The sequence below is a fragment of the Tursiops truncatus genome, chromosome 16 (assembly GCF_011762595.2).
Source record: "Tursiops truncatus isolate mTurTru1 chromosome 16, mTurTru1.mat.Y, whole genome shotgun sequence".
Taxonomy (NCBI): Eukaryota; Metazoa; Chordata; class Mammalia; order Artiodactyla; family Delphinidae; genus Tursiops; species Tursiops truncatus.
Window position 1 is genome coordinate 82,329,547 of NC_047049.1, and position 18,238 is coordinate 82,347,784.

Consider the following 18,238-nt stretch of genomic DNA (forward strand, 5'->3'; position numbering starts at 1 on the left):
AGAGACATCGACATGCCTATCAGTAACAGAACTAGTAGACAAAAGATTGGTGAAGACACAGAAGAGCTAAACAACACCATTAACCAAATCACTGACATTTATAGAACACTCCCCAGCAAAAGCAGAACACAAAATTTTCATGTTCACATGGAACATTCATCAAGACAGTTCAGATCCTGGTTATTAAAATAACCTAAAATTTAAAATCATACAAAGTATGTTTCTGACTATAATGGAATTAAACTAGAAATCAGTAAAGATAGGAAAATCTCAAATCAGTCGGAAATTAAACAACCTGCTCATAAATAATCCACCAAAAAGATGGTCTCAAGAGGAATTAGAAGATATTTTAAACGGAAGAAAAATGCAATTACAATGTATTAAAATTTGTGGGCACAGTTAAAGGAAGTAGTACTTAGAAGGAATTTATAGCATTGAGAGCTTATATTAGGAAAGCAGGCCTCAGATCAATAAGCTTCCACCTTAAGAGACAAAAGTAAGCCCACATCTTCCAGAATGAAGGAAAGAGAGCAGAAATCAATAAAATTGATAACAAAAGCAAATGAAGCCAAAAGCTGGTTCTTTGAAAAGATTAGTAAAATTGATAAGCCTCTAGCAAGCTTGACAAAAAAGAGCAAGCCATACTGTTAGCAATATCAGGAGTAAAACGTGATTATCTGAATTTGCATTTCACTGACTTAGTGAGGGTTACCTTCTTTTTCATGTTGATCAATCATCTATTTCTTTGATGAATGGCCTATTTATGTGCTTTGCCAAGCTTAAAATTATTTTGGGAAAACTAGAAAAGCACACTGCCTTTCCCCCACCCCCACCCCCCAGTCGGTATCTGTTTAACTAACTAGGATCTCTGTATTATCTATCTGACCCCAATCTTGTGTCAAACGTGTTGCAAATGCTTTGTCATAGCCCGTTGCTGACTGTATGCTTTCTTTTGTATAGAAAATGCTAATTTGCAGAGTCAAACCTCAAACCCTTTCTTTATGGGGTATTTTGAGTCACCTACAGAAAGATTCACCCTTTGGTCATAAAAAAATTCTTATGTTCTTCCAACGCCTTTAAAAAAAAATCTTACCTTTTGCTTTTAGATCTTTAATCCAACCGGAATTAAGTTTTTTGGTGAATATGAATTAGGGATCCAACCTTTTTAAAAAAAATTCAATTAAATGGGAAGAAAAAGGCCCTAACGCCATCCAGTGAAGAGCCCTTAGTGATGTAAAATGTCACATCATGCTTCTTCATAAATTGCCACAGATACAAGGGAAAGTTTCTAGACGCTGCTCTTCTGTGGATCAACTGGGCTACACCTGGGCTCACAGCACTGTTCTAACTTAATTTTGCAGTGCATTTTAGTATTTGGTATGGCAAGTCTCCCTACCCGCCCTTGTTCTTTGCTTTCCTTGGCAATTTTCTTTTTTATATGAACTTTAGAATGAGCTTGTCGATTTCTATTTTAACATTCCATTTGGGAATTTTATTAAACTGCATTGAACTTACTAATTTTGGAGGACTGACATCTTTATAATATTGACTCTTTCTATCCCCAAATAGAGTATGTCTCCATTAAGTTGGTCTTCTTATATTTATTTCAATAAAGTTTTCATCAAAAGGTCTTTCACATTTCTTGCTGGATTTTTTTTCCCGTTTCCATCAAATTTTGTAAATGCTTCTTGCCTCTGCATAGGAAAGGGGCTGAACTGGGAGGAATGCTGTTACTTTTTCTAATGAATGAAGGAAGGAGACAGAAATGTGGGTGAAGACGGAAGTTGACGATGCTGTCATTAATCATGTATTTTGGAATTACCTCAAAAGAACCAGGGAATTGGAAATGACCCAATTGTTTATCAGCAAGGAAGCAGTTAAAGAAAACATGGCATATTCACACAATGGAACATCATTCAGCCTTCGATAAGAAGGAGAAAGCTCTCAATGTACCCAGACGTGCCAAGAGCTCCAAGATGCAGTACAGATGGAAGAAGACAGTGTGTGACATGTTGCCTTTTGTTTGAGGAAGAGAGGAGGAATAATACCTGTGTCCACATCAAGGAACTCTGGAAGGATACACACACTAGCCAGTGGTTACTGTAGGTGTGGGGTGAGCAGTGAGTGAGGGAGAGGCAAGGAGGCCCCAGGCTGACCTTCCATACTGCTTTGATTTTTGACATGTAAAAATGTATTAGCTATTTTTAAAAATCCTAGAGAAAACAGGAAAAAAAAAAAAAAACCAAAACCAAAACTGAATACCCACTCTGTGAAGGTATGTCTCCCCCTGAAAACTCCAAGCTGTGTGTGGTTAAGCTAGGCTGACGGCAGAGCCAGCTAGGGGCCTGTAGGGCCCGCAATTGTAGCCCCTCCCTCCTGGGCCTGAACCTGGCTGGAAGGGTACTTTGAACCTCACCATATTCAAAACACGTAGATTTTTGGATAGTGAGGTGTAAATCCTGAATTTCCACCATAAAAACTAACCTTTCCTAGGAATAAAATTTGAACTTGATTACACCAACAATAGAAGCTTATCGAGTTTTTCAGAAGGACCAGGGCTTCCTTAGGTGAGCCAGGCTGCTGGCTTTTCCATGTGTTCTGATTGGGACACATAGACTCTGTTCCACTTTCCTCCACAGCAGGACTGATTTCCCAGGGATGCCCGCGGTGTGCCCTTCATAACAACAGTGCTCCTGTAGCCTGTGACTGCTGTTTATAGATTAAAGGACACCTTCTTCATGACTGCCACAGTATGTATGGCAAAGGTTAACATTTAATAATACAAAATATAAACCATAATTTTTTAAAAAATGGCTTCTTCTTACGTACAGCATGGATTTAAGTTTGGGCCTCCTGCACTATTAGTGGGAAGGTAAATTGGCACAAGTTCTCTGGAGGGCAGTTTGGCTTTACGGCTCTTAAAAAGGAGCACATCTTTGACTTGGCAATTCCACTCCTAAGCGTTTCCCCACATACCCATGTGGGCCCAGGGAGGTGACCACAGCGCAGCATCCCGGGCAGACGGGGCACATCCGCACGCTGCCCCCATCGGAGCTCCTACGGTGGTGGGGAATGAGGAAAGGGAAGTGCGGGCAGCCCTGAGCATCTGGAAGACCCAGCCAGCGCTCTCTGCTCACGCCTGCACAGGTTCAGGAAGCCCGGTGGCTCACGGGCAGGGGACACCACGCCTGCTGCCTGGGATCTTGCTGTGAGTGTGGCTTCAACTTAAACCCCAAACACTGGCCGTGTTGACTGTGACCGGTAGTGTGAACCAGTTAAGAGTGACTGCTTGTGACAGCTAACATCGCCATTAATCCGTCTTTTACTGGTTTTATGACCTAGGTGTTGACTAGGGCCAGAGACAGACAGCCTGTTTCACTTGAGGATTTCAAGGGAACTGGAGGCTCTTCTGTCTCTGTGCTGCCTTCTGCTCCTTGAGAGGAATCCTGGGGGTCAGGAGCAAATGCCTGCTTCCTGCCAAGAGCCCCCTCCAACAGCCCGCCTTGCTGGGGGACCCGGCCTGGCACCAAACACCCCTCCCTCGTGGATGGATCCCGACGCTGCCCGCTGTGCTTTCTACGACGTTTTCCGTGGACTCGACTCGTACCCACGCCCAGCCGAGTGCTCTGCTGTGTGGCGTCACCCTGTGAGAACGGCTCTGACAACGGGTGAGACACCATCTCACCGCGACATCCCCGGAGACAAACACCAGACCCGGCCTAAAGCCAAGGCCGCTACATGGATCCCCAAACGTAACTACATTGGGTAAAAGTCTGAAGTCACGGGCTAGTGCTTAAAGCCAACATTACTGCAGGAAACAAAAAGAGGAAGGCAGGAAGGCCAGAGTACAGTAATCGGATAGCTGCAGATCAAGTAAAAAAATCCGAGTACCTAAGGACATTTTTCTTCTATTCTTGTTCAAGGACTCAGTCAAATAAACAGAGAAAAGAAGCAGCACAGACGAGGGCCAGCCGGCTCAGGCGTTTATTGGCAGAGAGCACAGGAGTGTTGCCACGGTAACTGCAGACATTAGCTGCTGCTGGGCGAGGGCCGTCAGGCAGAGACCACCCTCCTGCGGGCGAAGGGCGGCAGCCACGGCTCAGGCCCCCAGGCACTGCCTCACCTTCACAGAGAAATACCCGACTCACAGGCGACTTCGGCACAGCCTTGGGCACCAAATACAAAACGACTGCGACAAGCATTCGGAAACCAGCTGGCACGCATTTTCAGTCATGCATTTTTAATTGATAATGTTTTCAGTGTACTGAGCGCAGGGACAAAAAGACAAGTTATCACGCTTGCACGTTTCTTTTTCTTTTCTTTTGAAATCAAAGCATGGTTTCACAGTGATGAAATCAACTTATTTCCCACCTCCAACAACTTGGCACTAAAGGTATGTTAAACATGGAAAATACTCTCACCAGTTAAAATGAGGACGCTTTATAGTCCTTGAAATTCCAGTAAACACGTGTGTTTGAAATTTCCATGAAGTCTGAAGAAAAAAAGGTGCCACTCAACAGAAATCCCGGTGCCTTGTCCTACTGTGCCTTGCTGTGGAGACCACAGGGCTGTCCCCCGGGGCCTGCCGTCCACTTCCTGGGAGTGGCAGCCCTGGCGTCTGCATCTCGGGCCCCTGTACTCTGAGCCACCGCAAAGGGCTATTTTGAAGGTTAAATCAGATGTTAAAAGTGAGAACACCTTTAAGTTGTTGCCCCGTCGAGGCTTTACGATAGACATTTCAAATGACAGGATTAAAAATGAGGAATCTGTTAAACAAAAATTCTCCAGTAATTTCTCAATAAACTACGTTTTCTTTTAAAAGAAGAAAAGAAAAGTGGGCATGAAATCCTATACTTTGATCGGAGACACATTGAACAAGCAACGCAGCACTTGGGTACTGGATTTCTCCAAGTGCAGAAGTGTATTTCTCACGGCTCAGATAGGGCTAAAGTTTGAAGAATCAGGTAAAAACATGTATAAACAACCTAAATAGAAAACCAAATTTAAAAGCTTCAGGTGAAATCATTTCATCTTAAAATTAGAGGAGGAAATCTATTATTTGCCACTCCTCTCCTATGGCTTCGAAAAGGCAGTTACTGAGTTTTCACAGCTCTGGCTTCTGCTTCAATGTGTAACAGAGTGTGTGTGTAATTCACAGAATTTAGAGATTCGACACATTTCACCCCAGGCACTTATGGCCCATCCTACAAGTCTTGGACAGCTGAGCAGGCCTAGCCCTGAAAGCAGACGTTTATCGACAAATCGTCTGTTCTATTGCTTCTCACAGCCTCAAGTGACTGGTCAGTGCACACGGACAGCACAGCAGTCTGGACGCCTGCTTGCCCACAGGCTGTACCGTCAGGTACCAAGAGGCCAACTAAGAGTGCACAGACAGCGTTCCCAAGAAATACTGGTCCAAACAACAAAACCTGCAACCTAAACAGCAAAGCTCTTAACCCTAGAATGTAAAACAAGACAACTGGGTAACTAGGCACTGACGTCAACAGTCGCAAACGAAGAGGCTGCTCTGAGAGTTACGATTTTAGACAGTTTCATTACCATGTGTCTTGGAAAGAGAGTTGTGGACTGAAACTTGGACTCCAAACGCCTCCCAAGGTTTGGGAAGTTCTCAGCCATCATTTCTTTAAACAAGCTTCCCGCTCTCCCTCCCTCTCTCCTCCTCCCGGGGCTCCAGTGATGTGCAGACTGTCTCTTAACGGTGTCCTGTAAGTCCTGGAGGCTTTTCATCCCCCCCCACCCCCCCCCCGGCCGCTTTGCTTCTCTGTTTGAATAATTTCCAATGCTATGTCTTCAAGCTCGCTGTTTCTTTCTTCCGTTGCTGTTGAAGCTCTGTATTCAATTCTTTGGTTCAGTCGTTGTATTCTTCAGCTCCAAAATGTCTGTTTGGTTCTTTTTTATGTTTTCTGTCTCTTTGTTGAACTTCTCGTTTTGTTCTCCTGATTTTGTTGTTCTATCTGTGTTCTCTTGTAGCTCTCTGAGCATTTTTGGAACGATTATTTTGAATTCTTTGTTGGCCAACTCATGTGTCCCCATTGCTCTGGGGAGAGTTACTGGAAGTTTGCCGTGTTCCTTTGGTGGTCTCACGATTCCCTGATGCTTTGTGATCCCTGCAGTCTTGCTATTAATAGGTATCTGTGCACTTGAAGCAGCAGCTATCTCTTCCAGACTTTATGGGCTGACTTTGGTATAAGGAAAGACCTTCACCTGCAGGCGGGGGCATGCCGGAGTGTGCTGGGATCCCAGGCCTAGTGGTGCGGGGGTCCAAGTGCAGGGTCGGGGGTAGTCTGGGTGGGAGGGATACTGTGCCATTGGCTCAGGCAACTGAGGGTCACAGCATCAACTGTGTGGTTCCTGGCAAGCACTGTGCGGGGCTCTGCAGTGGCTGCAAGGGCTGGTGGGTTCCTCAGTGGTACCTCCAGGTTCAGCTGCTGGGGCACAGGGCAGGAAGCAGTGATGGCCACAGTTGGAGGTGTGCACACACCTGGCTGTGGACACCAGCTGCAGGTGCCTGTGTAGTGGCAGGGGCTGGTCGCAGACTCACACATAGTGGTGGGGAACAAGGCCAGTTGCAAGGGCTTGGGCCAAGCGTGGGCCCACAGCAGCTGCGGGGGCCCTGGCAGGTGGTGTACTTTCCTAGAGCTGCAGAATCTCCCCACAGGTGTGTACACAACAGCGGAGGCTGGTGACGGGGATCAGCCTGGGGGTGTGCAGGTGCACAGCTGGGAGGGGCTGGCCACACTGTGCACCCGGCAACGGGGGTCAGCCGCAGGGGCCTAGGCAGGCATCTTGCACCTATGTAGCTGCAGAGGCCTGGGCTCTGGCGGGGCCAGGGAGAATGGGGAGGGACTCAGGCAGCAGGTGCCCAGGAATGGGAGTACCCACGGGGTGGTAACTACGGAGAGCTGGCGGGCTCCTCTGCGGAGCAGGGCGCTAGGAACCATGGTTGTTCCAGCTGCACGGCTGACACTTTGCTTTGCTGGTCTCTAGGTGGGGTGAAACTGAACAGGTCCCTTGTGTGGTGCCCCAAAAGGCTGGGGAAGCTAGTCGCTCACACCCCCCCCCCTTTCCTGTGGAGGAGAACTCTTTCTAGCTGGGGAGCTCCCTCTTGGTGCTGAGCAGTGCTGGCCTGGGGGATGGGGTGATGCAGACAAGAGGAAGCTGTTCTTCCCTTTCTGTGTGATTATTTTCAGGGTTTTGTTCCACTGAGCAGCTGTGAAGTGGACTCCTGAGTTCTCCCAGAGCTGTTTTTCTCTGTGGATAGCTAATTGCTGATCTTTGTTGGGAGTCGGGGGATGGAGGCCGGGGTCTCCCTACTTCGCCATCTTGGTGATATCATTTGAAAGTGAGCTCCAGGAGCTACGAAACTCCCTCCCAGACAGGAAGGGGCTGAGTAGGATCAGATAACCACCTTTCGGGAGACTTTGCAAAACAGGCATCTTGCAGTGGGTAGGCTTGATATCCAGGTGCTTTAGAAGGACTTGGGGACACAACTGACTCTGATCGTTTGTCCTTCCCACAAGCACTGGAGTCCTTTCTATTTGCCAGGCCCTAGGCACACAGAAGGCAGCCCTTTCCTAGGGAAGTCTCAGCCCAGTAGAGAAGACAAATAAAGACAATCTACGGACCAACGTGACCGATACCAAAGCAAGGTCAGGACAGCGCAGGACTGGAGCGGTGTGTCTGCACGTGTCAGGACAGCGCAGGACTGGGGCGGTGTGTCTGCACGTGTCAGGACAGCGCAGGACTGGGGCGGTGTGTCTGCACATGTCAGGAGTGGGAGAGGGTTACTGAGGGCTCCCAGCTGCACCCGTCAGGACAAGGGGGCTGCAGCCTGACGGACCTGGACCGCCTGCAGGGTGTGTTACAGGGTGAGGGCAGTGAAACACAGTCCATGCAAAGGCAGAGAGGCGATGAGAAAGCAAGGGGCATTCGGAGAAACACAAGAGTGTCCTATAAAAGCACCATTTTCCCCAGGAAATAGGCATAGCGTGAGGGCATGTGACAGATGTTTATAGCCACAGAAACCAACATGGTGACTTTTCTGGAAAGGAGGATGGTGTGGTGGACTTAGCCCAAATTAATCACAAGTTTTCCTAGTCAATGTAAAATGATTTGATGGCTCCCCACCCAACGTACAGAACTTAGCACTTTACTCTCACACAGAGTTAGGTGGCCCTTAAATATTTAGTGAACATAATTATTTCTATGGCATTTTGGAATGTGACATACTCAGAAATTTAGTGTTTTTCTGAAAATGCTAGCTTTTCTTTAAAATGAAATTTACACATGACATCAAGAAGTTAGAGAAAGGAGCTGTCAGAGCACAGGCTTATCTATTTCTCATCCAGTTCCCACAGGTGAAGGACAACGTGCTCTAGGATGAAGGAGCATGCTGACATTATTGCAAGCTCGACCCGCTTCATACTTGGTAGCGTAACTTCCGGAGATGCATGGGTCAAGTTCAATACGTCCTTCATGTAGACATGCTGAGGTGATTAAATTAGGTGTGCCTCACATTACTACGGCAGCAAGTGTGATACTGAGAAGGTCTAACAACCAGTCTGGCGAGGGGTCCCACCACTCTGAAGCTGCGCTGGCTGTGGGTGGCAGGCTGGCTGCCCCGTGTCCCTGCTGAAGGTACAACTGTCCCCTGGGCTCGGGGACAGAACTTCCAGTACAATTAGCCACATGTTGGGAAATGACCTCCTGTAATGCTGGATTAAAGATGTGCATCTTGCTTCTTCAATACATGCCAGAAAGACAACTTTATATAATTGCAAGAAAAAGCCATAGCCATTCTTGGCTTGTAACACTATCTTTTATGAAGTTCCCAATGGTATGTTGATTATATAAAACTAAAAAAATATATTCTTGTCAGAGATGCATACTGAACTATTTTTGGGTGAAATGACAGATGTTTTGGGTGTTTCCAAATATTACAGCATAAAAAAAGTGGGGCAAAGGTACAGTAGATAAAACAAGATTGGCATAATGCGGACAATTGTGGAAGCTAGCTGATACAGTGGTTCTATGTGCTATTTTCTCCATACTTGTTTAAGTTCAAACACTCCCATAAGTCCGTTGCTGACCTTAGAGGGTGATGGCCGGCAAATGGCTCCTCTTTCTGAAGCTGGCAGGTTGAGTGTCCTCAGATAAATCCCTCTACAATTCTAAAAGCAACTCCTTAAACAAGTAAATACAATCAGGAAGCGACCAAGCAACAACTGGGATAAACTCAGATTGTCTGTAGGTGCACAGGTAGACTGATTAGTAAAGAGAAATCACTTTACAACTAGCACAAAAAGTTATTTTAAACTTTACAGGTGTTTTAAAGTCCCTCTAATTTTCCCCTCCAAAAAAAGCAAAAAAAAAGGACAAATATGACAGAAAATAAAGAACCATCTACTGTGTCATGGTATGAATTACAAATCATTTAAATTACTAATTTTAGCACTTTCTTCACTCTGAATGATACTGATCTGCTAGGAATCAATGTTCTTAAAGATTTCAAAAACTCTTGCATAAGTCACAAGTAATATGTTTTCAAAAAACCGTTATAGTTTCCCAAATTGTGATGTTTTCATTTTCACTTAAATGCTGGACTGTGAAAGAATAAATTATAATCCCAAGTCCAGATGGAGTGTAGAATCTTTTTCCAGGAAGACTGAGAAAATGCTTTTCTAGATATGTAAATTAAGAGCATCCTGAAAACTTAGTAAGTTGTGGGAAATACATACATAATGTTTGTAACTAGATATATTTGGTCTTTATCTCTGGTTCCCGACACAAAGCTCCTAAAACCCTTAGAATTTCCTGAGTTTTAGGGGTCCCTTGTGAGCAGAGTTTATGCTAATGAACTGACTTCGGGTGTGTCCCCTAGAGAGTCTCAGTGTGGGGCTGGTCACCAGAAAGATCGAAGGAACTTTTAGCTCTACCCACCGGCCTCAGGGAAGGGGGATGCTGGAGATTAAGCTCTAGAAAAATTCTTGAACAGCAGGATTTGAGGAGCTTCTGAGCTTCCGGGTTGGTGAACAGGAAGACATCCATGTGCCGCGAGGGTGGCGCACCCCAAACTCCACGGGGACAGAAGCTCCTGTGCCCGGTACCCTTCCAGACCTGGCCCTATGTATCTCCCCGTCTGCTGTTCATTTGTATCCTTTAACATCCTTTGCAATAAACCAGTAATCTCGTAAGGAAACCGTTTCTCTCAGTCCTGTGAGCTGCTCTAGAAGTTAATCAAACCCGAGGAGGGGGTCGTGGGAACCTCAGACTTAGTGCTGACTTAACCTTAGCACTTAACCTGTGCTCGTAGGTGAGAAGCACAGGTAACAACCTGGACGGGTGACTGACATCTGCAGTGTGTGTCTGGGGGCGGGTGGTGGTAGTGGTGGTGATGCCTACTCAGCCCTTAACCTATGGAATCTGATGCCATCTCCGTGTAGACAGGGTCAGAACAGAACCCATCTGGTGTGTGAAGAATCAGAGGATTGGTTGGTGGTGTTGGAAAACACTCCACGGACCAAATACCACATCTTCTCCCCTCTTCATTTTTCCTAAAGGCCTTTATTAAGAACCACCATGGTTTGGTTCTCCAGCAACTTTTATTGGTCAAGGGATGTGGAATTATATGCAGTACCTGGGGTTTAATTAACAGGCTCACTTATAAATCAACTTAACATTTATCTTATTTAAAAAAAATTTTTGCTTTTGAATAAACTGATGTGGTCAAACAGACATGCTCCTACCCCATGCAAAAAGCTGTCCCAAAACGAGCAGCTTGCAAACCCACTGTAAATGAGATACTGAATGAAACATTCTTCTAGCGAGGTCCAAGAAGCAGCTCAGTCTGAGAATTTGCTTCATATCCTGACTTTTCAAAATCAAATATTCGAGACATAAAAGAAGCAAAATTAAAGTACGTAAAACAGCTATATCCTGATATTTTTATCCAAGTCACTTCCCAGAGTTTGTAGTGCTGCTGTGCTCTGTTGGTTAAAACAAAACAACAAAAGCAGTAGGCAGCTTCCAACTTAAAGGTAATGAAATGTACCAGTTTGCAGCTAAAAGTCACAGTGGAAGAACACACGTAAGGTGAAGAATGCTTGTAAACCTTTCAGCTTTAAGTAGTGCTGCATTTTAACTTTAAAGAGAAGTTCTATTATATTTTTTGCATAAACATTTTAAAATATTAGAACAAGTCTTTGTAATACAATATATATTAGACTTCAATATAACTCATGTGAATTAAAAACATGTTAACTTGATAACTGTCATAAGGCAAAAGTTGTACAGAAACTTCTTAGTGGTGTCCCTTTAAAATTAACTTGATTTAGTGGGTTGCCTTAAAATGAACACAAAACAACAAAAGACTAAAAAAGAGGCAGTGATGCTCTGATACTGAATCCCAGAAAAAGCACAGTAGCAAACGATGTGTTTTCTAACAGGGAGACCAGGTGGTTCAGCAAACTGGGACCAAGTGAGCAGCCCCTGGTACATGGTTCATCTATTGCACTGACCAGATGCTGAGAGTAGATCGCTTGCCTAGGAAGTTTGGTTAAAGGTACCAGCATCTTTAGTACTAATCACAGTGCCTGTGACAGAGCAGGTGCTCAGCTCTACTTCCTGAACTGGTCTGATGAAGATACTTTAAAATCAACAGGGTGCTGGACAGTGTAAAGTTCATGGAAAAACTCCATTTTTCATTTTGTTTTGGTATGTGAGTAACTACTGATCTAGTATTTCGAGTGTGGCTCACATAACACCTTTGGACTGTGGTAAATGGAATTAACTAAGCACTGCATTGGCGATCAATGCCAGAGTCTCTGAATATCAGGTCATAAACATAACCAACTGTGCAATATAACCGACGCGATGATCAAAGCACACCTCACAATGAACAGATTTTAGTTCAGACGATTAAAAAAAAATGAAGTATTAGACTGCATTTAGTGCAACACTCTATTGATCATACCATACATCAGATACCATGCTGTGGAGACGTACTGGAGTAGCTTATGTACAGTACACAGCCAGGATTCAAACTGGGGTGAGAGGGCGAATACGGAACAGAACATTTTTACATATATGTGTACATTTAATGGTCTTGTCCACTGAACTGGATTTATTATACGTTTGCTGTGCCACATCTACTAGCTTGCATAACAACCCAAATTATTTTTTTTGCACAAAGATCTACTTCCATTTAAAGTAGAAAAAGATGGTGGTTAAAAAAAAAAACTTCTTCAAGCTCCAACAATTGTGTCCCAAATACCACTGTATGAACACCTAAAAAATATTAAGAACAATTTAGAAATATGCATAACTAAAAATGTACAAACAAACATCGATTAAAGTCACAAAGGGAACTAGTGAATGAATACTTCCAATTTTTATTTAAACTTACCTAGGCATATTAGATAATGTTGACTATACATAAAAAAGAGGAAGCTTTAGAAAGTTAAAATCTCTACTTGCAAATTTTATAAATGAGCCGTAGCTACAGGCACATTCATTTAGACTTCAATGAACCCAGGAAAAGACTCGTCACTGACATAAAGGGAGAAGAACCTCTAACTCAATCACTCCCATCAACTTTCCTTTCTGAGCAAGTGCATTAAGGATTTCCTACAAATTCTTTCAAGCAGAGAATCTAATTTTTTATTTTAATTGGTAAGGCTGGGTTTAATCTAGCATTTTGCTATTTGTTTTATATTTTCCCCATCTGTTCTTTACTTCCTTTTTTCCTCTTTTCCTGCCTTCTTTTGGATTTATTTAATTATGTATTTATTCCATTTTAATCCCCATGTTGGCTTATTAGCCAAAACTCTTCATTGTGTTGTTTCAGTGCTTTAGGATTTTTTTCTTAAGATTTTATTTTTTTAGAGCAGTTTTAGCTTCGAAGCAAAATTGAGGCGGGAAAAGTATGTAGAGTTCCCAAAGACCACCTGCCTTCACACATACACAGCCTCCGCCATTATCAACGTCCCCACCAGATGGTACATTTGTTACAGCTGATGAGCCTACACTGACAATTCATAACCACCCCAAATCCATAGTTAAATTACAGTTCACTCTTGGTGTTCTATGTTCTAGGGGTTTGGACAGATACATGATGACGTGGATCCAACACATGGTATCATACAGTCTTTCCACTCTCCCCAAATCCTCTGTGCTCTGCCTATTCATCCCTCCCATGCCCAGCCCCTGATCCTTCCCGTCACCATAGTTTTGCCTTTTCCAGGATGTCACATAGTTGGAATCATGCAGTATGTAGCCTTTTCAGATTGGCTTCTTTTTTTTTTTTTTGGCTGCACCGCATGGCATGTGGGATCTTAGTTCCCTGACCAAGGCTTGAACCTGTGCCCCCTGCATTGGAAGCGCGGAGTCTTAACCACTGCACCTCCAGGAAAATCCCCAGATTGGCTTCTTCCACTTAGTTATATGCCTTGAAGGCTTGACAGCTCATTTCTTTTTAGTGCTGAATAATATTCCATTGTCTGGATAGACCACAGTTTACCCATTTGCCTTCCGAAGGACATCCTGTTTGCTTGCAAGCTTTGGCAATTATGAATAATGCTGCTATAAACATCCATGTGCAGGTTTTTGTGTGGACGTAAGTTTTCAACTCCTTTGGGTTAATAGCAAGGAGTGAGACTGCTGGATCATACAGTAAGAGTATGTTTAGTTTCATTCATCTATCTACCTACCTACCTATCTACCTACCTACCTAATGGTTTTACCCGTGTTATATGACTGACAGTTTAAACACTGATTATAAACACGTCTTGCTAATTTATTTATTTATTTTTAAGCATTACTCTTTTTTTTAAATTTAATTTTTATTTTTGGCTGCGCTGGGTCTTTGTTGCAGTATGCGGGCTTCTCATTGCGGTGGCTTCTCTTGTTGTGGAGCACGGGCTCTAGGAGAACGGGCTTCAGTAGTGTAGCATTCAGGCTCAGTAGTTGTGGCACATGGGCTTAGTTGCTCCGCGGCATGTGGGATCTTCCTAGACCAGGGATCGAACCCGTGTCCCCTGCATTGGCAGGTGGATTCTTAAGCACTGCGCCATCAGGAAAGTCCTAAGGTTAGTTTTATAAGAAAATGCCAAGCTGTCTTCTAAAGTGGCTGCACCATTTTGCATTCCCACCAACAATGAACAAGAATTCCTATTGTTCTACATCCTCACCAGCATTTGGTGCTGTCCGGGTCTTGGACTGTGGCCATTCTAATAGGCTTGTAGTGATATCTCATTGTTTTACCTTGCTTTCTCCTTGATGGTATATGATATGGAGTATGTTTTCCTATACTTATTGCCATCTGGGTATCTTCTTTGGTGAGGTGTCTGTTAAGGTCTTTGGCCCGTTTTTAAATTGGGTTGTTTGTTTTCTTACTGTTGTGTTTTAAGAGGTCTTTGTGTATTTAGGATCAACAGTCCTTTATCAGGTGTGTGTTTCACAAATATTTTCTCCTGGTCTATAGCTTGTCTACTAATTCTCTTGACACTGTCTTTTGCAGAGCAGAAGTTTTTATTTTTCATGAAGTCCAGCTTACCAATTATTTCTTTCATGGATTGTGTCTTTAGTGCTGTGTCTAAAAAGTCATCACCACACCCTAGGTCATCTACATTTTCTTTTACCTTCTAGGAGTTTTACAGTTGTGCATTTTACATTTAGGTCTACGATCCATTTGGAGTTAATTTTTGTGAAGGGTACAAGGTCTGGTAGATTCATTTTTTTGCATGGATGTCCAGTTGTTCTAGCACCATTTGTTGAAAAGACTATTTCTGCTCCATTGTATTGCCTTTGCTCCTTTATCAAACATCAGTATGTGGGTGTATTTCTGGGCTCTCTATTCTGTTCCATTGATCTACTTGTCTATTATCTCACCAATACCATACTGTCTTGACTACTGTGGCTTTATAGTGTTTTGGAGTTGGGTAGGAACAGTCCTTCAACTTTGTTCTTCTCCCTCAATACTGTGTTGGCTATTACGGGTCTTTTGTCTCCTCTCCACATAAACTTCAGAATCAGTTTGGTTTTCCTCATATAGATGTTGTTAGAGTTCCACCCATTTCCTTTTTGGGGGATGCTAATGTGAAGGGTTAGGGTTAGGGATGCTAATGTGAAGGGTTAGGGTTAGGGATGCTAATGTGAAGGGTTAGGGTTAGGGATGCTAATGTGAAGGGTTAGGGTTAGGGATGCTAATGTGAAGGGTTAGGGTTAGGGATGCTAATGTGAAGGGTTAGGGTTAGGGATGCTAATGTGAAGGGTTAGGGTTAGGGATGCTAATGTGAAGGGTTAGGGTTAGGGGATGCTAATGTGAAGGGTGTTGTGTTTTCATTTCGAATTGCACTTGTTCATTGCTGGCACAGAGAAAAGTGATGGACTTTTGTATATTAACCTTGTATCTTGCAACTGTGCTATATAATCATTTATATAGAGTTTGTGGACTTTTTGGATTTTCTACACAGATTATCATCAGCCAACACAGTTAGTTCATTTCTCCCTTCCCAGTCTGTGTACCTTTTATTTCCTTTTCTTACTGCATTAGCTAGGACTTCCAGTACGATGGTGAGAGGGGACCTCCTTGCCTTGATATTAATAGGAAAGCTTCAACTTTCTCACCATTAAGCAGGATGTTAGCAGTAGGTTTTGGGTAGATTTTCTTTATTAAGTTGAGGAGATTCCCCTCTATTCCTACTTTACTGAGAGCTTTCATTGTGAATGGATATTGGATTTTGTCAAATGATTTTTCTGCATCTCTTGATGAAATCATGTGATTTTTGTTCCCTGTTGATATGACGATTACATTAATTGATTTTGGAATGTTGAACCAGCCCTGCATACCTGGGATAAACCCCACTTGGAAGGATGTAATTCTTTGTATACATTGTTGGATTCAATCTAACATTTTGTTGAGAATTTTTGCATCTATGTTCACAGGAGATACTAGTGTGTAGTTTTCTTTTCTTGTAATGTCTTTGTCTGGTTTTGGAATTAGGGTAATGCTGGCCTCATAGAATGAGTTAGGAAGTGTTCTGTCTGCTTTTGTTCTGTGAAAGAGGCTGAAGAGAATTGGTATAGTTTCTTCCTTAAATGTTTGGTGGAGTTCACCAGTGAACCCGTGTGGGCCTGGTGCTTTGTGTTTTGGAAGATTATTAATTATTGGTTCAATTTCTTTAATAGATATAGGCCTATTCAGATTGTGTATTTGTTCTTGTATAAGTTTTGGCAAATTGTGTCTTTGATAGAATTGGTTTATTTCATGCAGGTTATCAAATTTGTGGGCATAGAGTTGTTCATAGCATTCCTTTATTATCCTTTTAATGTCCATAGAATCTGCAGTGATGCCCCCTCTTTCATTTCTGATATTAGTAATTTTATTATATAATTTTATTTTATTTTTTTTCCCTTAGCCCGGCTAGAGTCACTGATTTTACTGGTCTTTTTCAAGGGGCCGGCTTTGGCTTCGTTGATTTTTCTCTATTGATCTCCTGCTCTAATTTTATTACTCCTTTTCTTCTGCCTACTCTGGCTTTAATTTGCTCTTCTTTTTCTCGTTTTCTATGGTGGACACTTATATGATGGTACTTAGACCTTTCTTCTTTTCTAGCACATGCACTCAATGCTATAAATTTCACTCTAAGTACTGTTTGTGTTGAATCTTCCCAAATTTTGATAAGTTGTGTTTTTTCATTTAGTTCAAAATATTCTTACATTTCCCTTGAGACTGCTTCTTTCACTCGTGTGTTATTTAGAAGTATGTTGTTTAATCCCCACGCGTTTTGGATTTTCCAGTTAGCTTTCTGTTACTGATTTCTCGTTTAATTCCACTGTGGCCTGAGAGCAGACACTGGATGATTTCTGTTCTTTTAAATGTGCTCAGGTGTGTTTTATGGCCCAGGATGTGGTCTGTCTCGGTGAGTGTCCGTGTGAGCTTGGAAGAATGTGTGAGCAGAGATTCTCACTGCTGAGAATCTCTAACGTTTACTTATGCAATCACCTCTCCTTTTCATAACGCGGCTGCAAAAGGCAGTGACAGCCTCCACCTCTAAGCCTGTGCGGGGCTGTGGGTAGCAAACAGAGGGCGAGGCCGAAGGCGGCAGGGCAGCCACAACGCAGGCACCTACCTGTGCACCCTGCTGCTTCAGCAGCCACACTCCTGTGCGCTCGGGGCCTGTGCGCGGCGTGGAGACCGCAGCTGTCTCAAGGCCGCATCTCCATACTGAATACCTGAGCCCATTCTTTCTGGGTCCAGCTCACCTGAGGACCAAGCAAGTCTTTAGAAAAAGTTTTCATGTTTCTGTGATCCCCACAATATATTAAGTGAAAAAAGCAAAGTGCAGAACACTGTATATACAACACAATTTTGAATACAGAGGAAAAGTACACACGTTTGCTTGTATGGGCATAAAAACCTCTTTGGACGGATACATAAAGAACTTGTAATAATGGCTGACTTCAAGAAAGAGCTCTAGACAGCTAGGGGACAGGAGACGGGGTAACAGAGGGTGACACACTCTATCCTCTTCTGCACTTTCTGGATTTGGAATTATGTGAATATATTACGTATACAAAGATTTAATTTAAAATTAAACCACGAATTAAAAAAGATACCATTTTTCACTTATGAGACTGGTAAAAACCCACGTATGATAATACACCCTGTGGGTGTGGCTTTAGTGAAATAAACACCTTCATTCACTACTAGTGGGATGATAAACTGCTACAACCCCGATGCTTCTACCTAACTTCCAAATGCTTGTGTTCTTTAACACAGCAAATCCACTTCTGGGAATTTATCCTATACATACACTCACACACATGTGAAATGATATACAAACGGTTATTTACTGCAACATTTTTTGTTACAGCAAAATACTGGCAACAACTCAAATGTCCAAAGTAGACTGGTTAAATAGATTATGGCAATACACAAAATTGAACACTACGTACACACACACATGATGTGTGCACATGTACATTAGCATCTATATATGGATATGGAAGTCTCTAAATACTGATTTGTCATCACTGGTAGGCAGAGTAAGTGCAGAGTTCATAGTATGCTAACTTTTGTATAAAAAGGAGGGGAGAAAATAATGGTTTTTGAACCATATGAATGTACTGCCTCTTTAGAAAACTAAAATTAAAAAGTACTGCTGAAATGGATAAATAACAAGGTCCTACTGTAGAGCACAAGGAACTATATTCAATA

General features: G+C 43.1%; 1 protein-coding gene across 6 annotated transcripts in view; it reads right to left on the minus strand.

Annotated features, from left to right (window-relative positions):
• Positions 1-18,238, minus strand: part of RAB4A (RAB4A, member RAS oncogene family) — a 96,929-nt gene that overhangs the window by 32,429 nt on the left and 46,262 nt on the right. For 3 of the 6 annotated variants that reach the window (XM_073793678.1, XM_073793681.1, XM_073793679.1), the window contains exon 7: positions 17,151-17,283. In XM_073793678.1, coding sequence (XP_073649779.1) covers positions 17,168-17,283 — 116 coding nt within the window. In that variant the 3' untranslated portion in view covers positions 17,151-17,167. The other 3 variants (XM_019941618.3, XM_019941622.3, XM_019941619.3) reach the window with 2 other exon arrangements.